General features: G+C 38.7%; 1 protein-coding gene across 1 annotated transcript; it reads left to right on the top strand.

Moving 5' to 3' along the window:
• Nucleotides 1–2,321: 2,321 nt before the first annotated feature.
• On the top strand, nucleotides 2,322–14,629 carry LOC125484219 (ubiquitin carboxyl-terminal hydrolase isozyme L5-like; the record flags this gene model as incomplete). The annotated part of the gene is made up of 4 exons (XM_048602050.1): nucleotides 2,322–2,516; nucleotides 8,388–8,501; nucleotides 11,194–11,292; nucleotides 13,252–14,629. Coding segments are annotated over 4 exons (453 nt in total), but the record flags the coding sequence as incomplete, so codon positions are not given.
• Between the last annotated feature and the right edge of the window lie 2,692 nt (nucleotides 14,630–17,321).

Below are 17,321 nucleotides of genomic sequence, written 5' to 3'. Positions count from 1 at the left end.
TAGGTAGGTAAAAGGATGGGGAATGGAAAGAATTGCTACAGAGAGGAAGGAGGAGAGAGTAGCAGAAGAAAAGAAAGGAAAGGGAACTGGCAAGTAATGTGGAGCTCTGAATGGAGTGACTTGGCCTGTCACCATTTTGTGGCATCTAACCCCCGCTCCAGCTTAATATCCTTCCTATAACTGGGCAACCAGACTGGACACCGTATTCCAGAAGAGGCCTCAACAACGTCCTGTAAAACTTCAACATGATTTCCCAACTCCTATACTCAAAGAACTGAGCAATGGAGACAAGCGTGCCAAATGCCTTTTTAACCACCCTGTCGATATGTGACACAAACTTCTAGAATTATGTACCTGCACCCCTAGGTCCCTCTGTTCTACAACTCTTCCCAAGGCCCGACCATTAATTGTATAAGCCCCCTACCCTTGTTTATTGTACCAAAATGAAATACCTCGCTTTTATCCAGATTGAACTCCATCTGCCATTTTTCAGCCCATTGGCTAATTTGATCAAGAGCCTTTATAATCTTAGAAAACTTTCTTCACTGTCTACAATGCCACCAATTTTGGTGTCATCTGCAAACTTACTGACCAGGCCTTCTATATTCTCATCCAAATCATTTATATAAATAACAAACAAAGAAAGGACCCAGAACCGATCCCTGTGGAATACTGCTGATGACAGGCCTCCAGTCCGAAAAGCAACCCTCCTGTCCCACTCTCTGTCTCCTGCCATTAAGCCAATTATTTATCCAATTGGCAAGCTCATCCTGAATCCCATGTGACCTAACTTTACTAATTAGTCTACTATGCAGAACCTTGTCAAAGGCTTTACTAAAATCCAAGTAAACGTCTGCTGCTCTGCCATCATCAGTCTTTTTGATAACTTCCTCAAAAAACTCAATCAAGTTTTTGAGACACAATTTTCCTGCACAAAACCACACTGACAATCCCTAATCAATTTTTGCCTGTCTAAATGTCCATGAATCCTATCTTTTATAATCACCTCCAACAATTTACCCTCCAAAGTCAGACTCGCAGGTCTGTGGTTCCCTGTTTTCTCCTCCTTACTGCCTTTATTAAACAAAGGCACAGCATTAGCCACACAGCATTAGCCACCCTCCAGTCATCAGATACCTCACCCGTAGTTATAGAGTTTCCTCCCTTACTGCCCAAAACATTCTGGGATACAATAGATCAGGTCTCAGAGAGTTATCCACCTTTGTATTCTCAAAGACCTCCTGAATGTCCTGTTCTGTAACGTGAACTGTTTTTTTAAAAATTCAAAATTTACTTCTCATCATTCTCTAGACTCCATTTCTGACTGTCTGTGAAGGGGGAGTGTTTAAGAAGGGATAGAGTTTAAATTGTAGGATTATAAATTAGGTATTCATATTTTTTCAGAGATAGTAGGAACTGCAGATGCTGGAGAATCCGAGACAACAAGGTGCAGGGTAATTGGCAATATTTAATCAATTCGTTCATAATACTTTCTTATTTTCTTAAGTACAGAAACCTAGCGAGTGTTTTATTTTAACCTGAGTGCATCAGTCAGACACATTGGGGACTTTGGATATTTTGATTAAATGACTTCCAATGCATTACCGCATTGAGTCGTTACAATGCATAATTGTATACACAGATTAGAATAGACTTGATGGACTAAACTTTAGTTGCTGTGATTGCTTCCCACTTAAAACAGTTCTACACATGCAGTATGACCTGTGTACTCTTGGATTTCACCAAGTGTTAGCAATCCTGCTAAAACTTGATTTCAGTATCTACACTACACCAGTAGCATGTTGAACTGGTGCTGCATTGTTGGAGACCTGTTTTTTGAATGAGACATTATAAGGCATCATAATGCGGGTACAGTTACAATGTTTAAAATACATATGGATAAGTACATGAATAGGAAAAATTTGGAGGGATATGGGCCAAGTACAAGCAGGTGGGACTAGTTTAGTTTGGGATTATGGTCAGCATGGACTGGTTGGACCAAAGGGTCTGTTTCCATGCTGTATGACTCTATGACCTTGACGCTAATTGAGATGTGTTTTCAGTTGGCTGTAAGTATCCCGTTGGCATTTTTCACAACAGAGCAGAGTTCTTTGGGGGCATCCTTGATTCAGTCAGTTTACAGTTCATCTCAGTTAAAAATTTATGGAGCCTTTTGTGCACATTAGATGCCATATATACTTGACACTTTAAAATTAATTTATTGGCTGTGAAGCACTTTGGGATTGACCCCAGAATCTTAAATCGACACTAGAAAGTGAAGTTCTTTTCTTTAAATTGGACTCCATTTACCATGTTGAAAATGGTTCGGATCTACTTGTTTTATTTTGTTGTCTAAATTTTATTACTGGTTTTATCTGCCTTGCTACAAACCTGGCTTTTTGTTTTGCTCTAGATACAGTGAGGGAGAGATAAGGTTTAACCTTATGGCAATCGTATCAGACAGGAAGATGATATATGAAAGAAAGATTAGAGACCTACAGAGACAGCTGTCGGAGGTGAGAGGTATCGAAAGATACAAAACCAATCAATATATATCTACCACTGTTCAATTTCTGGGGCTTTCATATTGTAAATTTAATTGCTTTTTTTTTGTAAATGCTTAGTAACCATACATGCAGTAAGCATTATGGTTTTGCAAATTATTTTATGAAGTAACTTCATGCACAGCTGTTATACAAACCTTAAGCTGAATAAATGTAAGAGACAGACTTTTATTTCTCACTGTACTTCAAAGGAATGTAAACCTGTTTCATACCCAATGGTTGAGTTGCTATGTGTTAATTTGGCTGTCTCTGAGAGTAGTCCGTAGCCTGAATCGACACTCCACAGACAGCAATGCTGGTGTTTTTACTTGTGTCACTAAACTTCTAAATATTTTCTTCAAACATTCAGATGACTGCATTCTAATTAAACCATCAGAACTTTGCAGGCCAAATCTTGTTCTACAGCTTGCTTCATTGTACGACTTGAAATTATTTTTTGCTGTTTACATTTCATCTCTTTGCCATTAAATCTCAGTACTCCTCTGTACTATGTTTCCTATGAATAGCATATTACTATATCATACAGTCTGTGCAAGGCCACACTTAGGACTCCACACATACCACCAGGATGATCTCATCTGTAATTATGCTATTTTTAAAGAAAAGAATACCACTTATTGCCTTGTGTTTTAAGCTTTCCTTATTTTTCTCTTTGTTTAGATTTTGCATTAATCTCTGCTATCTTCAGTATCCCTAATCTTTCGCTGATTTTCTTTCAGAGCCCATTGTGAGCATATTTGCCTTGGCTTTCAGTTGTTACTTTGTTCAATAGTTTGCATTACCTTCTGTTGTCTTTACCTTTAATAGCATGCTTTTCTGTCTTCTGCCTTTTCTGTCTTTATTGATGCAACTCCAAAAAACACAATAGTCATTGATAAAGCCTTTGGTTAATTTGCTCAATACTTATACAATCGTACAACACAAAAAGAGGCCGCTGGATTTTGAAAGATGTGCACTTTCCCTGTAGAACTGCAGCTTTTTTCATTTTCACATATATCCATTCCAGGAGGGCATAATGAATCTTATTTCCAGGAGCCCTTCAGTCAGTGAATTCTGAATCAGAACAACTAATGTAAAGCTATTTTTCTTCATCTGTTTTCTGGTTGTTTTGCCAAATAACTTAAATCAGTGTCCTCTGGTTATCCCTTGCTGGTATAAACAGTTTCCCCTGATTTGCTTTTACCAAACCCACTGATTAATTTTGAGTCCCTGCTGATCTAGAAGAACAGTTGCAATTTGTTTTAGGTTCTCTGCAACAAGAGCCTCTCAGCCCTGATATGTTGGTAAATCTCTGCCCTTCCTCTAAGGCTTGACTTGCTTCCAAAAGTTTGGGCCCAAGAATTGGATACATTATTTCAGCCAAGACTGACTTTGTATAAGTTTACAGATTTATGTGCTTTGGTATTTCATGGCCCTGTTTATAAAGCCAAGAATCCTGTATTGTTTTGAACAGCTTTATCAACATTACTTCGTCACCTTGAAAAAGTTGCTCCATACACTCTTGCTTACTGTCTTTAAAATTGCAGTGTTTAGTTCATATTGTCTTTCCTCATTCTTCACTTCATATTTCCTGTATTAAATTTCATCCCATGTATCTGCCTATATCAGCAATCTATTTCCCCTAAAAATCTGAATCTATCATTCTCACAGTTTACTACATTTTCTTCTTCTAGAAGGATCCAGTAATATTGTTTTCAGTGTTTAGAAGAGGCCTGTGAATTATAGAAAGCATATCGTTGGAATTCGTCCGTTGACTGACTTCAAACATTTCTGTATATCATGTACTTTGCTATCATTCGTTCACGGTAAGTGAGGGATGCTGGCAATATAAGATGATATCCAGTTTTCCCATCTGTAATTTAAAAATTACTCTCTTTGAGTAATTTGAGTCTCTCTTTGGAATAGTCAAGACCCATTGGTCACGATTTGGGTCTTCTGTGTCTCTAATCCTTCCCCAGCTGCTTGTTGGTGTTTCTAATGCCAGTGACACCATTAGGTGGGTGAAATGCTTAGCTCAGGGCTTTGTGACATCTAGTTTACAGGAGTCTGTTTGGCATAAACCTCTTTTGTACTGCTCCTCTTTTTGTGGCTTGGTTGGTTTAAAAAGTTGCAACTGAATCAAACAGACCAGCTGGTTCCTTGTTCAGTTCCTGTTCTGTGATTGAGTTCGTTTCAGGTCAGGTGGCAGCTGTTATATTGTAGTAGGCCACAGCACCGTTGCATTAAGTGAGGGAAAAATCAAACAAAATATTCTCAACTGAAAACATAAACATCAGATGTAAGACCGAATGCGATTCTGCTGTGGATGAGTTGCATTCATAGCCTGGACTTAAACATGAAAAATGGTCATTGACTCCAGATCTTCAGAAGTGATAAAATGGGATATTGGCCAAATACAATACTTGCTGCTCTGTCTGATTGCATTAAGCCCTGGATACACCACAAGTTGTAGATCTTCTAGTTATTCCCTTTGCCTGCTGACCAATTAACTTACTTGAGGACCAATTTCACCAGTCAGCCTAGTGGAAGAGAAAATGAATTGTCAAGGTGTACTGTTGCTTTGGGTTTGTTATCCCTTTTCTGGTTAAATTTTCAGTCCTCTTAATAGAAGTGCACATGAAATTTCTTGTGGAACTCAGCCCAACTGGCTGTTATATAAGTTTTCAACAGAATTTAACATATTGTGGAACATGAGAATTGTATTTTCTTGGGAATATATAATGCAGTGAACTTTGCACTGCAGGATATATGGCAATGGGATCTCAGTAATCCTGTGGGCCTCAATGCTTTAGAAATATAAATGTAATCAATGGCTTCCACTCTGTCTCTCTGATATTTCCAGGGAAGGTAACATTGAATTTGGTCATCTCCTATGGAGTGCAGGGTGCCACTTCAAGTTTATTGAAAAGCTCTGATGTTGATTTATTTGTGAAAGTTGGGTTTCTACATCCTAACAGTTATAATTTTACTCCCTAGATAAAATCACAGATTGCATCTACTTCACCAGCTCCTTGTTTCTCCTGGTCTTCTGTGACTTGATGTATCTTTTCCCCTCAAATCTCCCAAATTTCTGGTTCAAAACGGAAGTTGCTGGAAAAGCTCAGCAGGTCTGGCAGCATCTGTGAAGAAAAAAATCAGTTAACGTTTCGGGTCCAGTGACTGAGGAAGGTTCTGAGGAAGGGTCACCGGACCTGAAACATTAGCTCTGATCTTTTTCTTCACAGATGCTGCCAGACCTGCTCAGCTTTTCCAGCAACTTCTGTTTTTGTTCCTGATTTACCGCATCCACAATTCTTTCTGGGCCACTTTCTTCCTTCTCACTGCAGAGATTCCTAACAGTCAATGCTTTAGCTGTCTGATGATTTTAACTACAGCCTGATTTACTATACCTTCAGTTTAGTTTGGTCCTGATTAACTCAGACCCCAATTGCTTCATCCACTTGTTGACCATCTTGTTGCAATGCTAGTCTTTTCCTTGAGGCTTTCTGAGAGTGTCTCCAACTTTGAACATGTTTTTTTAATAATCATTACTTTTTTTTCATGTCTTTTGGCTTTTCCCCAAGATTACTTTTAGCTTTGCTCCAGAGACTGCTTGAAATTTGCACTTGCAGCATTATCACTTTCAAACTGGTTTTAAAATATTTTGTGTATTTGCATGTTTCCCTAGATTTCCATTCAAAAAGATCATGAATCTTGTAACATTATAACATGCTGGTAACATTACAAAAGTTCTGCCCTCAAAATTCTCACTTTCCTACTGATTGATGTTCACAATGTTCTTCTTCTTTCCATCTTCCACTTTTCATTTTGAAGTTTCTATGCTTTACATGATTTCACATATTTTCTTCCTCTCTCTAGCTACACTGATGGGTTGCCTCTAATTTTAAACAAGCAATGGGAGCTTGTAGTGAACGTGAGGAAAAGTTGTTAATTCAATGTCCTGGAATAGCAGAATGAAGCAATTGCTGACAGTGTACTAATGCGGTTTGCACTTTGGTCAACAGCATACTGTGAAATTGTTTCATTGGGAGGAAAATCAGAGAGAATGCTGAAGGAGATTATAATCCACGTTTTACCAACTTCAAACTTCAAAAAGAAGAACGAATTCAGTTCTAATTCATGGCTATATATTGTGCAGTGTTGAGTGACAGCCTCTGAGCATTTTCTTTTAAAACTTGTAGTTGGCCTTTAGGTTCCAGTGTTGCCTGAGCAACCAGTGAAATCATGCTGCACAATAATATGTATTTTCCATATTTATTTAGAATAATTTGATCCACAAATCCAGCTAAAACTATCTATGCTCCAGAGTGTAGATGTTCACTAAACTTCCACTTGTTTTTTGTTGCTTCACTATTTAAGATGGCCATTAGCTGAGAGTTGTATCCTTTTGAGTTTTGTTTTATTCTTCAGAATTGCAGTCATCTTTGTGCTGTGCATTTGGGACTCATACAGAAAAAGAGAGATCTTCATTTTTTCTTTCCATTGATGCTATTTAATATTATCTGTGAAGCCACTGAGTTGTTTATCTTTGTTAATAGTGCTATATAAATTCAAGTTGGTTTTTTATTGTCAGTTCCACACCAGCCTCACGTTACAAAGAGCAAATAATGACATCGCTGAATTTCCTTCAAACTGAGGTCCAAGAGGTGAAAGAACATTCTGCATATCCAGGTTTTTCACAAATCTGATGAGTTCAAATGTCTAATTTGACCTGAACTCTCTTACACACTTATAGGTTTTCATATTGAAGAAATTAGTTGGATTAATACACAATTCCAGTAAATAACAAAGAAAACAGTTTTCAGGGAGGCAGAACATATTTCAGAATACTGCTCCTTGCTGGCAACTGCAGACTGTCTCAAAGAGCTGGGAAACCATCTGACACTACACAACGTGAAGAACTAATCAACAGCACCAACACTTTATCGCATCTGAAAATTAAAATCTCTCCAGTTCATTGTTAACCAGTAGATCCACATTGTGTTGGACATTTTCTACCCTCTTTCTTCCTCTTGGTGATGTGATATTTTTATATTGCACCTATTTAATTGTGACATAATATACCTTCTGAATTTAAGCACTGGCTGGTCATCTCTTCCCCTGCCATTTATACAGAAGTTTGACCTGTCCCCCCTCAGAGTGGATTAACTATTTGTTATGTGACTGATCTTGAGCTAAATTTGTATTTTACAGCTCTGCACTAATATTTTGTACTGTATTACCAAATCATTTGTGTCTATTTCTGCCTTTGAGTTTTCTTCCTTTTCTGTATCCCTCTCTCAGTTGTTTCTTCAACCGTGATTTTAAAGTTATTCTATTGATGTTATTTTGCTTTAATCCCCTCTGCTCTCTTAGCTTTCAGCTGTTGTAAAACTGTTAAAACTTGGATGTTGTAGAATTTTCCTGGCACAGTCTCCACGTATTAGCTGCTGTGATAAATGTCATTTTTGTGCTGAATACTAAAATGAATAATCTAATAATTTGAATTAAATAACATAAAATACAGACCAGGATAGAATTTAGTCCTGAAAATATCTGCGTTATTAGATTATCTGAATGGAGCAACATTGAATTTAAAGGAGTTAACTGGATTCCATTATAAGATGCAATCACAAATCATGAGAACTGAGTGAGGTAGCAGTTATTTCCATGTTTTATTATTTAAATTTTCATGATTTTAGTTTATTTTCAAATTTCTTTGTACCTAGCTGATAATTGTACACTGAAAAACATAGGTTTAAAAAAAGTTGTGCAATTGATGCTTTAAAATAGGTTAGATGCTGAAAATGTACTAAGAAGGTTCTTTGTGTTTTTTCTGTGTAGGAAGAACCCATGGATACAGATCAGAGTAACAGTGTCATAAACTCAATTCAGTCAGAAGTCGCTAAATATCAAATGCTGATTGAAGAGGAAAATCAGAAATTAAAACGCTATAAGGTGAGTTTTATCAATACTGATTTTAATATAGTGCAGTAGCCTCAAGTATTTGAATAATTTGTTGTGTGTTAATAAGAAAACAAAATAAGACCATACATGTTTGGAAAGCCAGGCACAATTTCGAGGAAAGAACAAAGAACAATACAGCACAGGATCAGGCCCTGCGGCTCCCGAAGCCTGTGCTGTCACATTTGCCCTTCCATACTAAAACTATCTTAAAGGATCTGTATCCTTCTATTCCCTTCCTATTTATGTATTTATCCAGGTGTTTCTTGAACGCTGCTATTGTATCTGCTTCCACCACCACCTCTGGCAGTACGTTCCAGGCACTCGCCACTCTTTGTGTGAAAATTTACCTCGCACATCTCTTTTAAACTCCACCCCACCCCACCCCTGCACCTTGAACCTTTGCCCCCTAATAATTGACCCCTCCAACCTGGGAAAAAGCCTGATACTTTCCATTCTATCCATGCCATTCACAATCTTATAAACTTCAGGGTAGACAAAAAGGAGGCTGGAAGAACACAGCAAGCCAGGCAGCATCTGCAGGAAAGGAGCAATCAACATTTCTGATATTATCCTCCTTCAGTACAGAACTTCTATCAAGTCACCCCTCAACCTCCTGCATTCCAGTGAAAACAAATCCAACCTAACCAAGCTTTCTTCATAGCTAAGCATCCACATCCTTCTGGTAGTGTGATGAACAGAACTGTATGCAATATTCCAAGTGTGGCCTAACTACAGTTCTATAAAGCTGCAGCATAACTTGCCTATCATTATACTCCATTCCCCTTCCAATGAAGGTAAGCATGCCATAGGCCTTTTTGACTACCTTATCTACCTGCGCTGCCACTTTCAGTATCTGTGGACCTGCACACCCAGATTCCTCTGCATATCAGTACTCCTAAGGGTTCTGCCATTCACTGTATAATTTCCACCTGTACTTGACCTTCCAAAATGCATCAGCTCACATTTGTCTGGATTGAACTCCATCTGCCATTTTTCTGCCCGTACCTCCAACTGATTTATATCCTGCTGTATCCTCTGACAGTCCTCCTCATTAACCGCAACTCCACTGTATTGTCCGCAACCTACTGATTAGACCACCTACGTTTCCCTCTAAGTCATTTATATAGACCACAAACAGCAAAGGTTCCAGCACTGATCCCTTTGGGACACCACTAGTCAAACACCTCCATTCCAAAAAGCATCCTTCCGCTGCCACCCACTGTCTCCTATAACTAAGTCCGTTCTGTATCCATCTTTCCAGCTCACCTCTAATACCACATGACTTCACCTTTTGTACCAGTCTGCCATGAGGGACCTTGTCAAAGGCTTTACTGAAGTCCATGTAGCCGACATCAACCGCTTTTCCCTCCTCAATCATCTTTGTCTCCTCTTCAAAAAAAACTGTATCAAGTTAGTGAGGCATGACATCCCCCGCATGCTGTGGAAGTATGAAGCACATGTACAGTTCATTCAGATTTATTACAAAATAATATTACTTATTGGTTCAATATTACCATTAACTTCAGGAAGACTGATGCTGAAAAACCGCTAGTGTAACAACCTGGGCTTTCTGCAATTGTGGTGAAGTTGAACTGAGTGTTAAGTAGGGTCACATGTAATAATGCTTCATACTTAGTGGGCTGTGCAGTAATCAGGAGTGTGCTGCACATGAAACAGCCCTCTTACAAGGTAAGATGCTTACATGGGTTACCATGCAACAATCGTAAAGGGATTGTGCAGTGCAACAAAATGGCTTTGTACAATAAACAAAAGTTAGAGAAAACATCACGAGACAGAATCGATCCAAAAATAGGCATTATCTGCTAATGTATGCGTGGATGAGGTAAAAGCCTTGCATCCTAACAATGTCACTTACCAGGATTTGGCTCACCCTCGTCACTGAGAATGCCCAAACAGAAGCCAAAATAGGCACCTCTGTTGCCAAGCTGTAATGAATGATGAGCAATATTTGTGAAATGCTACCTGCAGATCCAGTTTCAGTGTCTTCAACTGAGAAAGCTGCTGAGTTTTAAGATGAAGGCGACCATCAATGTCCCTCAAATTCTATGTCTCTGGTTTCTATCAATCTGCCTGTGCAGACATCATCCTCTTTCTGACTGTCACCAAGTGTCAATCTTCCAACTTCATATCCTCTCCGTTTACAAAGTGCATCTAATTTCATTTTCATCACATCTTACTTCAGTCCATCTACCTTTCAAAACCTTCGGTAATGCATGTTTTATTTCCAGACTTAACAACTCCAGTATTTTCCTAGTCATCCTGCTGTGCTCCTCGTCTCCGGAATTCTGTCCTGAAATTCCTTGCATTCCTACATCTCTCTCCTAAGATCCTCTTTATTTCCGCAATCTTTAACCAAATGCTGGGATACCCAATCTAACACCTCGGCCTTTGATTCATCTCTAATTTTTTTCTGACTCGGTCTCTGCAGTGGTTTTGATGTGAAAATCTATTTAAGAATGCAAGTTTAATTATTGTGGACTAGTTTACCAAATCAGAACCAGCAACCCCCCCCCCCCCCCCTCCAGTCCTCCAAAAGTGGTATCTCCAAATAGTAACCAATTTGGCAAGTCACATGGGTGGCTGTGCTCAGTAAGTGTCACTGGATGTTCTGTATGTATATATTGTAGTATGAGCTCATTTTATTGTGTCAATCTTATCTCAGATTGAGAATGTCAGAAGAAAGCACAATTATCTGCCCTTTATCATGGAACTTTTGAAGACTCTGGCAGAGCATCAGCAGTTAATACCACTAGTAGAAAAGGCAAGTATCTCTTTATTTGAAATTCTTTCAAGAAATGTGGACATTTAGTATCTAAATTGCTTTTGTGACAGCGAACCAGCACCTTCAACAACTACTGCTTGTGGTCTTGATAGACCTACAGTGCTGGTAGGTATATTTTCATCGTCTTACTCACCAACTGTTGATATTTGATGTTGGAGATAAGGTACATGCTTCCTATCTGTGCAGTTTTATTAGCATATCAATTTCAAATATTTTAATTTTTGTAGACTTTATGGGTTCAGCTGTTATCTTGCAATGGTGTTATGTGCTTTCATTGCATGGTAGGATCTGAATCTTACACTGAGATTCTCCACTTGGTGATTGATAAAAGTTATTTAGGGAGTTTCAAAGCAGCACTGAGCTACTTTCCTGAGTGGGAGCTTAAAAAGAAAAAAAAACAAAACAGTGCTATTTTACGTATGCTCTTCCAGTTACTGTTCAAGGAGTAACACAAATGTAGTCCTGTAAGCAGGTCAGCTGCACTCCTAGGGTGGAATGTACTATTGACACTGGGCACCTTGCCTACCATCTGCAGACCTGATAAGAGACCTATACTGCCTCTTCCAAGGAAGACTGTCACAATATTCTTCTGGTAGTCAAACAGTTCCAAAAACACTGGTGCAGCCTTCCTGTGCTCTTAACTCCCAGGGGTTAGAGACTAGCTGTCAGGAGCGTCTGCACCTTGCAGCACTGTCAATACGACCTGGCTGCTGCTGGAAAAGCACCCCTGAATCCAAGGACCTGGGCGAAAGATATGTGATTTATCAGGGAATGGAGAGCTCCAAAGTTGAGGGTCATGGGAGTAAGGGGACGACGGGCATCGAAAATGAGGGCAGGGAGGTGATTCTCAGTGGGTACTCCCTGCCCTATGTCCATGTCCTCGATCAGGCATTGATTGACTTTGGTCAAGGCCCCCATCTCCACATCATTTGCCGAGCAACACTCAGTTTTTGCTACTGTGATGCGCGAATATTGGCAGGTCTGCTTGCTGCTGAATTAATCACAGTGGCAGTAGGCTGAAGCCTTCAAATGGTCATCAATTAGCTACTCGAGAGACTCAGTTGGTGAAAGGACAGGAAGGCCAACTGTTGGTCTTTCCAGCCTGTACTCGATTCTGTTTGACATGGTGACTGGGTTTAGGAGTAATGCACAAATATGAAGATCTCTGAAGAGGGAACAGAAGCAAAAAACATTGATCTGCAGAACCTCTATTGGTGTTCACCAAATTGAATCTCTAAGTCTGGTAAACTGGAACATTTTTGCAGTGAGGAGCCTACTGCTCCACTGCTTTGTAACAGTGTTTAACAAAACCAATAATAGTTAGCTTGGAATGGTGTCCTAATGAAAAAAAGGCACTGTGCACAGGAATATGAGTTATTTTAGGAAGAAACAGATACAGACTAATCCCCACCAATGGCATCATGAATGATCAGATTGCAGTCTTCTGTCTTGACGTGGAGATTTTCTTTGTGTTTCAGTTGTTTTGATCAAGTGACAATGGGCCATGCGCATGAAAATATGCAATGTGTGGATTTGTATGTTTGGGTATCTTTTGATTTTAATTTTTTTAACTGTCTAAAGTAACTTAAATGCAACTTACAATTTAGCTAATGGCTTGAAAAGTTTACAGCTTGGCTTGGCTTATGAGCACCATTGGGAGTTCCAAACGATGTGTGCAGTGCAGTGCAGTTATAACAGCGTAGCGAAGAATCACTGGTGTAATTTCCTCATGTATAATTACCAACCATACCTCGCACCATACACTTCGGACTAGACATTATTGAGCGTGTGGATATGTGGGATGGTGGATCGTTTGTAGTTTCCTCGTACATCTACCCTACCCAATTACGGAATACTGTGAAAAGATAGGAAGAAAAGGTGTTGAGTACATCTTGCTGGATTCACATGACAAAATCATCTATCTGTTTACCAACACAGGCTAAAGAAAAACAGAATGCCAAGAAAGCTCAAGAAGCCAAGTGAAACTTCCCTGTGTTAACTTTGTGACCATTTGCTGCTGATAATTCTGTTTTAAGAAGTAGAATCTGAACTATAACCAGTGGACTTTTCGTATAGTTAACGAGTGCAAAGCACTCTCATTTGTAATTATATGTCTCGTACAAGACTGTTAAATGTTCCTCATTTGCATCACGTGCATGCACTATGTACCATGTTTAATACGGAAGAGGTTTTTAAAATATATCTTTTTCTGTCCTTTAAAAGTTGCTCAAGTACTGCAACACTGTGCAACCCTAATTTCAAAAGATTTCTGTCTTGTGTTGAGTACTGACATTGTCTAGGTGCATGACAAGATAAATACTAAATAAAAATTATTTTCAAGAATTGTTTGACATAAATATTTGTTCCTCTTTCATGTATGTTTTTTTTTCCCATTCTAAAAGTAAAATTAAGCTCAGTGATTACAGGTTTGAGTTCTGTGAGCGCACCAATACCTGGAGAAAAGCAGGAGTTTGATCCTAGTGGTAGAAATTCTGTTTACTTTTTTTAAAAAGCAACAAATTGCTACCTGAGATTTTCAGGAATACGTCCATTAAATAATGATTGCCACATGGGCACCTAAGCAGCAATGAGAAGAGAAGATCTTTGACTGATATTTAATCTACCCTTCTTGTTTCTTGTGCCCTTTCTTTTCCATCTGGTAGGTGGGGTCATAGACAGCATTGCAGAAATCTAGAATTTGGACTGTTTGTTCCTCAGGATAATAGTGATTGTATTATTGAAAGAATAGATTTAAAACTGATCAAAATCTCAAATAAAGATGTGAAATTTACAGTTGTTTTGCTCATCCTTCACCCCTGGCATTTTGGGATCTCTCCATCCATCAGCCCAAAAAATTTAGTATAATTATATTTTCTTTTTCTGCTGTATGAGTTTGCCATTTTAAATTGATCAAATTCAAACTCTGTGCATGAAGACAAAATTGCATTCAAGTGGTGCCTAATAATTTAAATCTGCTTGCCATCCAGAAAAATATTATTTATCCTCCAATTTTAAAATCAGCCTCATTTTCATTTTTCCCAGTTAAGTGTTTCTTTACAATGTAACCTTCTGTCTGAGTTGAGAGTATCAGTAACTGAGTGAAGGGCAAAAAATGCTGCATGCCATTTGTCAGAGAAGACTACCTCACAGTGAATACTTACTTTTTCCAAGAATTAACATTGTTGTTCTTCAGCTGAACACCGGGAGGCACTTGTGTAGTGCAGTTTGGATTTATGCGGTCATAAAGCAGGAAGAGAATTATGTACATATATGTTAAGTTGGCATCTGATTAAAATTATAATCTCTTGAAAAATTATAATCTCTTGCTGTCAGTAGAATCTGTTAAGTTACTTTCAAACATTCTCAAAAACAATTGAGTTGGCATAATTTTAAAAGGATCACTTTTCTTGAATGATAAATACTGGTCCATGTGATCTGGTGATCCTTGATCTGGAAACAATACGGAGAGTGAGGTTGGGGGTGGCAGTGAGAGAGTTAGGAAAGAAGCTGCTGGCAGGTACACAAAAATGCTACAGGTACAAAGGAGAGCTACAAACACAAACTGTGGGGGACAAAGGCACAGATACAAACATAAACAGGGAGCAAAGACAGAGGAGCACGGAAGTGAATCACTGAGGAAGAGGTCAGTTTTTTTTTGAAGACCGAAAAGGAGAGAAGGACTATTGGTGGTAATGTGCCATCTGGTTGGTAAGATCTAAAACTTGGAGATCTGTTTGCGTAGCTTGAGAATGCTCAAGGGTTGCATGTTTCATCAAGTGGCTGAGTTGTGAACCAAGATGTTATGGTTGGCTAGTTGAAATGGAGCTCTGCTTTTGAGTGTGGCCTGAAAATGGGCCTAAGCAAATTTCTTGTTCCTTACATTAACATTAAGATTTTAAGGTATTAACCGATGTCTTGTCCCAACCCTAAACTTGAAAATCCAATGGCTTGAAGGTACTTTTGTTACTGCCAAAAATCATAATTAAGGGCTTAAAGGCTATACAGGTCAAGTAAGCACAGATGGAGTCCTTGACAAATGACAATGCCTGACTTGGTTCATGTTATCTCCTGGCTGAGGGCCTGGAGGTTGAATCATGGCCTGAGCGTCTGCTGTTGCGTAAAATTTTGGTCAAGTTTTAGAAGCCGCTTATAAAACCTGAAAGACCTAAGATTGCAAATCTTGAGTGTAAGAAGGGCATATGATTATGTTGATTTAAAAGGCAATGCCATTGTTGAGTGCTACACTTTCAAGTTGTGGATCTGTGTTCTGTTGAATTGCTCAGGGTGGTAAGTGGGGCAGAGGAGCTACAGCATCTCCCAACACTAAGGAAAACACAGACCGTATGTGATCAGGGAGCTTGGGTTGTTTGTTATAGAAATCATTGGCAGTACCATGGAGACAAGTCATGAGCTTGTGAAAAGGAACTAGAAGCACAAAAGGGGAACCCACACAAACATAATTACTTCACCAAATTGTACATTGGCAAAAAAAAAAGCTTATTACTATAGTTATCAAATAGCTGTTCAATTCAAATATGTTCTTCCGGTTGCTGATAATAGGCTGGGTACAGACTGTACTCAAAACAGTTTGTGCTTGCAAAATGTAAAACAAAACATCTGCTGTTAAATGAGATTCCCTGATTGTACAGCACTTGTTGAATAACCCCAAATGTGCTAATATCTCTCCTAAAAACAATTAAAATAATCGGTTGAGTTAATTTAAGTTTGTTAGAAGTGACATACATTTAGACACAGGGACCTGATCCCTGCACTCATGAGGAACATGTTCAATCTTTTCACCTCTTTGCATTGCACAGGAGCATGGCAAGTCTGCAGTTCCACATCAGCCATGGAAAAGACAATCAGAAATTGTTTCCAACCAGTCAACACCCTTTTCACCTATAAGTGATTGTATCTGTTTGAAATTCTGTATCTTGCATTTGTCTGAGTGCAAGATTGAAAATTTCAGCAACATATCACTCATTTAAGCAATATAAAAGTTATTCTCAAACATTTGGCATGCCTTGTTTTGTACTTGTGCTCATTTGCATGTAGCACATAAGTAAAATCAGACACAAAACTGACAAGCCATTCGTGTATTCTTTTCTGTTCTGCTTTTCAAACGGCTTTTTTTGTTGTTTTAATGATGCAATGTTCCATCTTTATTTGTAATGAAAGAAAATCGCCACCAAGTGGCAGATGCTTCAAGCATCAAGTCTTTAAGATTTAGTACAACCAGTTGTACATTATATGAATAATGCAGATATGAATATATAATGCAATATGATTAATGCAAAATAACTGCAGATGCTGTAAATCGGAAACAAAATCAGAAGTCGCTGGAAAAGCTGAGCGGGTCTGGCAGCATCTGTGAAGAAAGAAATCAGAGTTAACATTTCGGGACTCTTGGTTCTGTGTAAGGGTTACCGGACCCGAAATATTAACTCTGATTTTTCTTCGCAGATGCTGCTAGACCTGCTGAGCTTTTTCAGCAACTTCTGTTTATGTTCCAGTTGTACACTGTCTTCTGAACAAATCTTTTGAATTTGTAGGTAATATAACGGAACAATTTTTCACATGCACAATTCCCATTGAGCGATGCTAACTAGAAAAACCCTTATTAATATCCATACCTGTTTAGCATATGCAATAAATCTTTGAGACTTTCAGAGACCTTACCCAGAATTTTCAGAGCTTTAAGCACTTGTTATTCATTCGCGTTACAGAGCACCTTTTCTGAGAAGGATAGTGAAAAGTTTCTAAGCATTTAGAACAAAAACAAAAGTTGCTGGAAAAGCTCAGCAGGTCTGGCAGCATCTGTAAAGAAAAAAAACCAAGAGTTAACATTTTGGGTCCGGTGACCCTTCCTCCTAACTAATGGTAGCTGGGAAAACGTTGGTTCGTATGAAGAAAATAGGGAGGGGGATAGGGTGGGGAGTAAACAATAGGATAGAGCTCAAAGAGAGAGAAGAGCAGTTGGATAGACAAACGAGTGGAGGTTAGTTGGC

The sequence above is a fragment of the Rhincodon typus genome, chromosome 10 (assembly GCF_021869965.1).
Source record: "Rhincodon typus isolate 14 chromosome 10, sRhiTyp1.1, whole genome shotgun sequence".
Classification (NCBI taxonomy): Eukaryota; Metazoa; Chordata; class Chondrichthyes; order Orectolobiformes; family Rhincodontidae; genus Rhincodon; species Rhincodon typus.
This window is presented reverse-complemented; position numbering and strand designations above follow the sequence as displayed.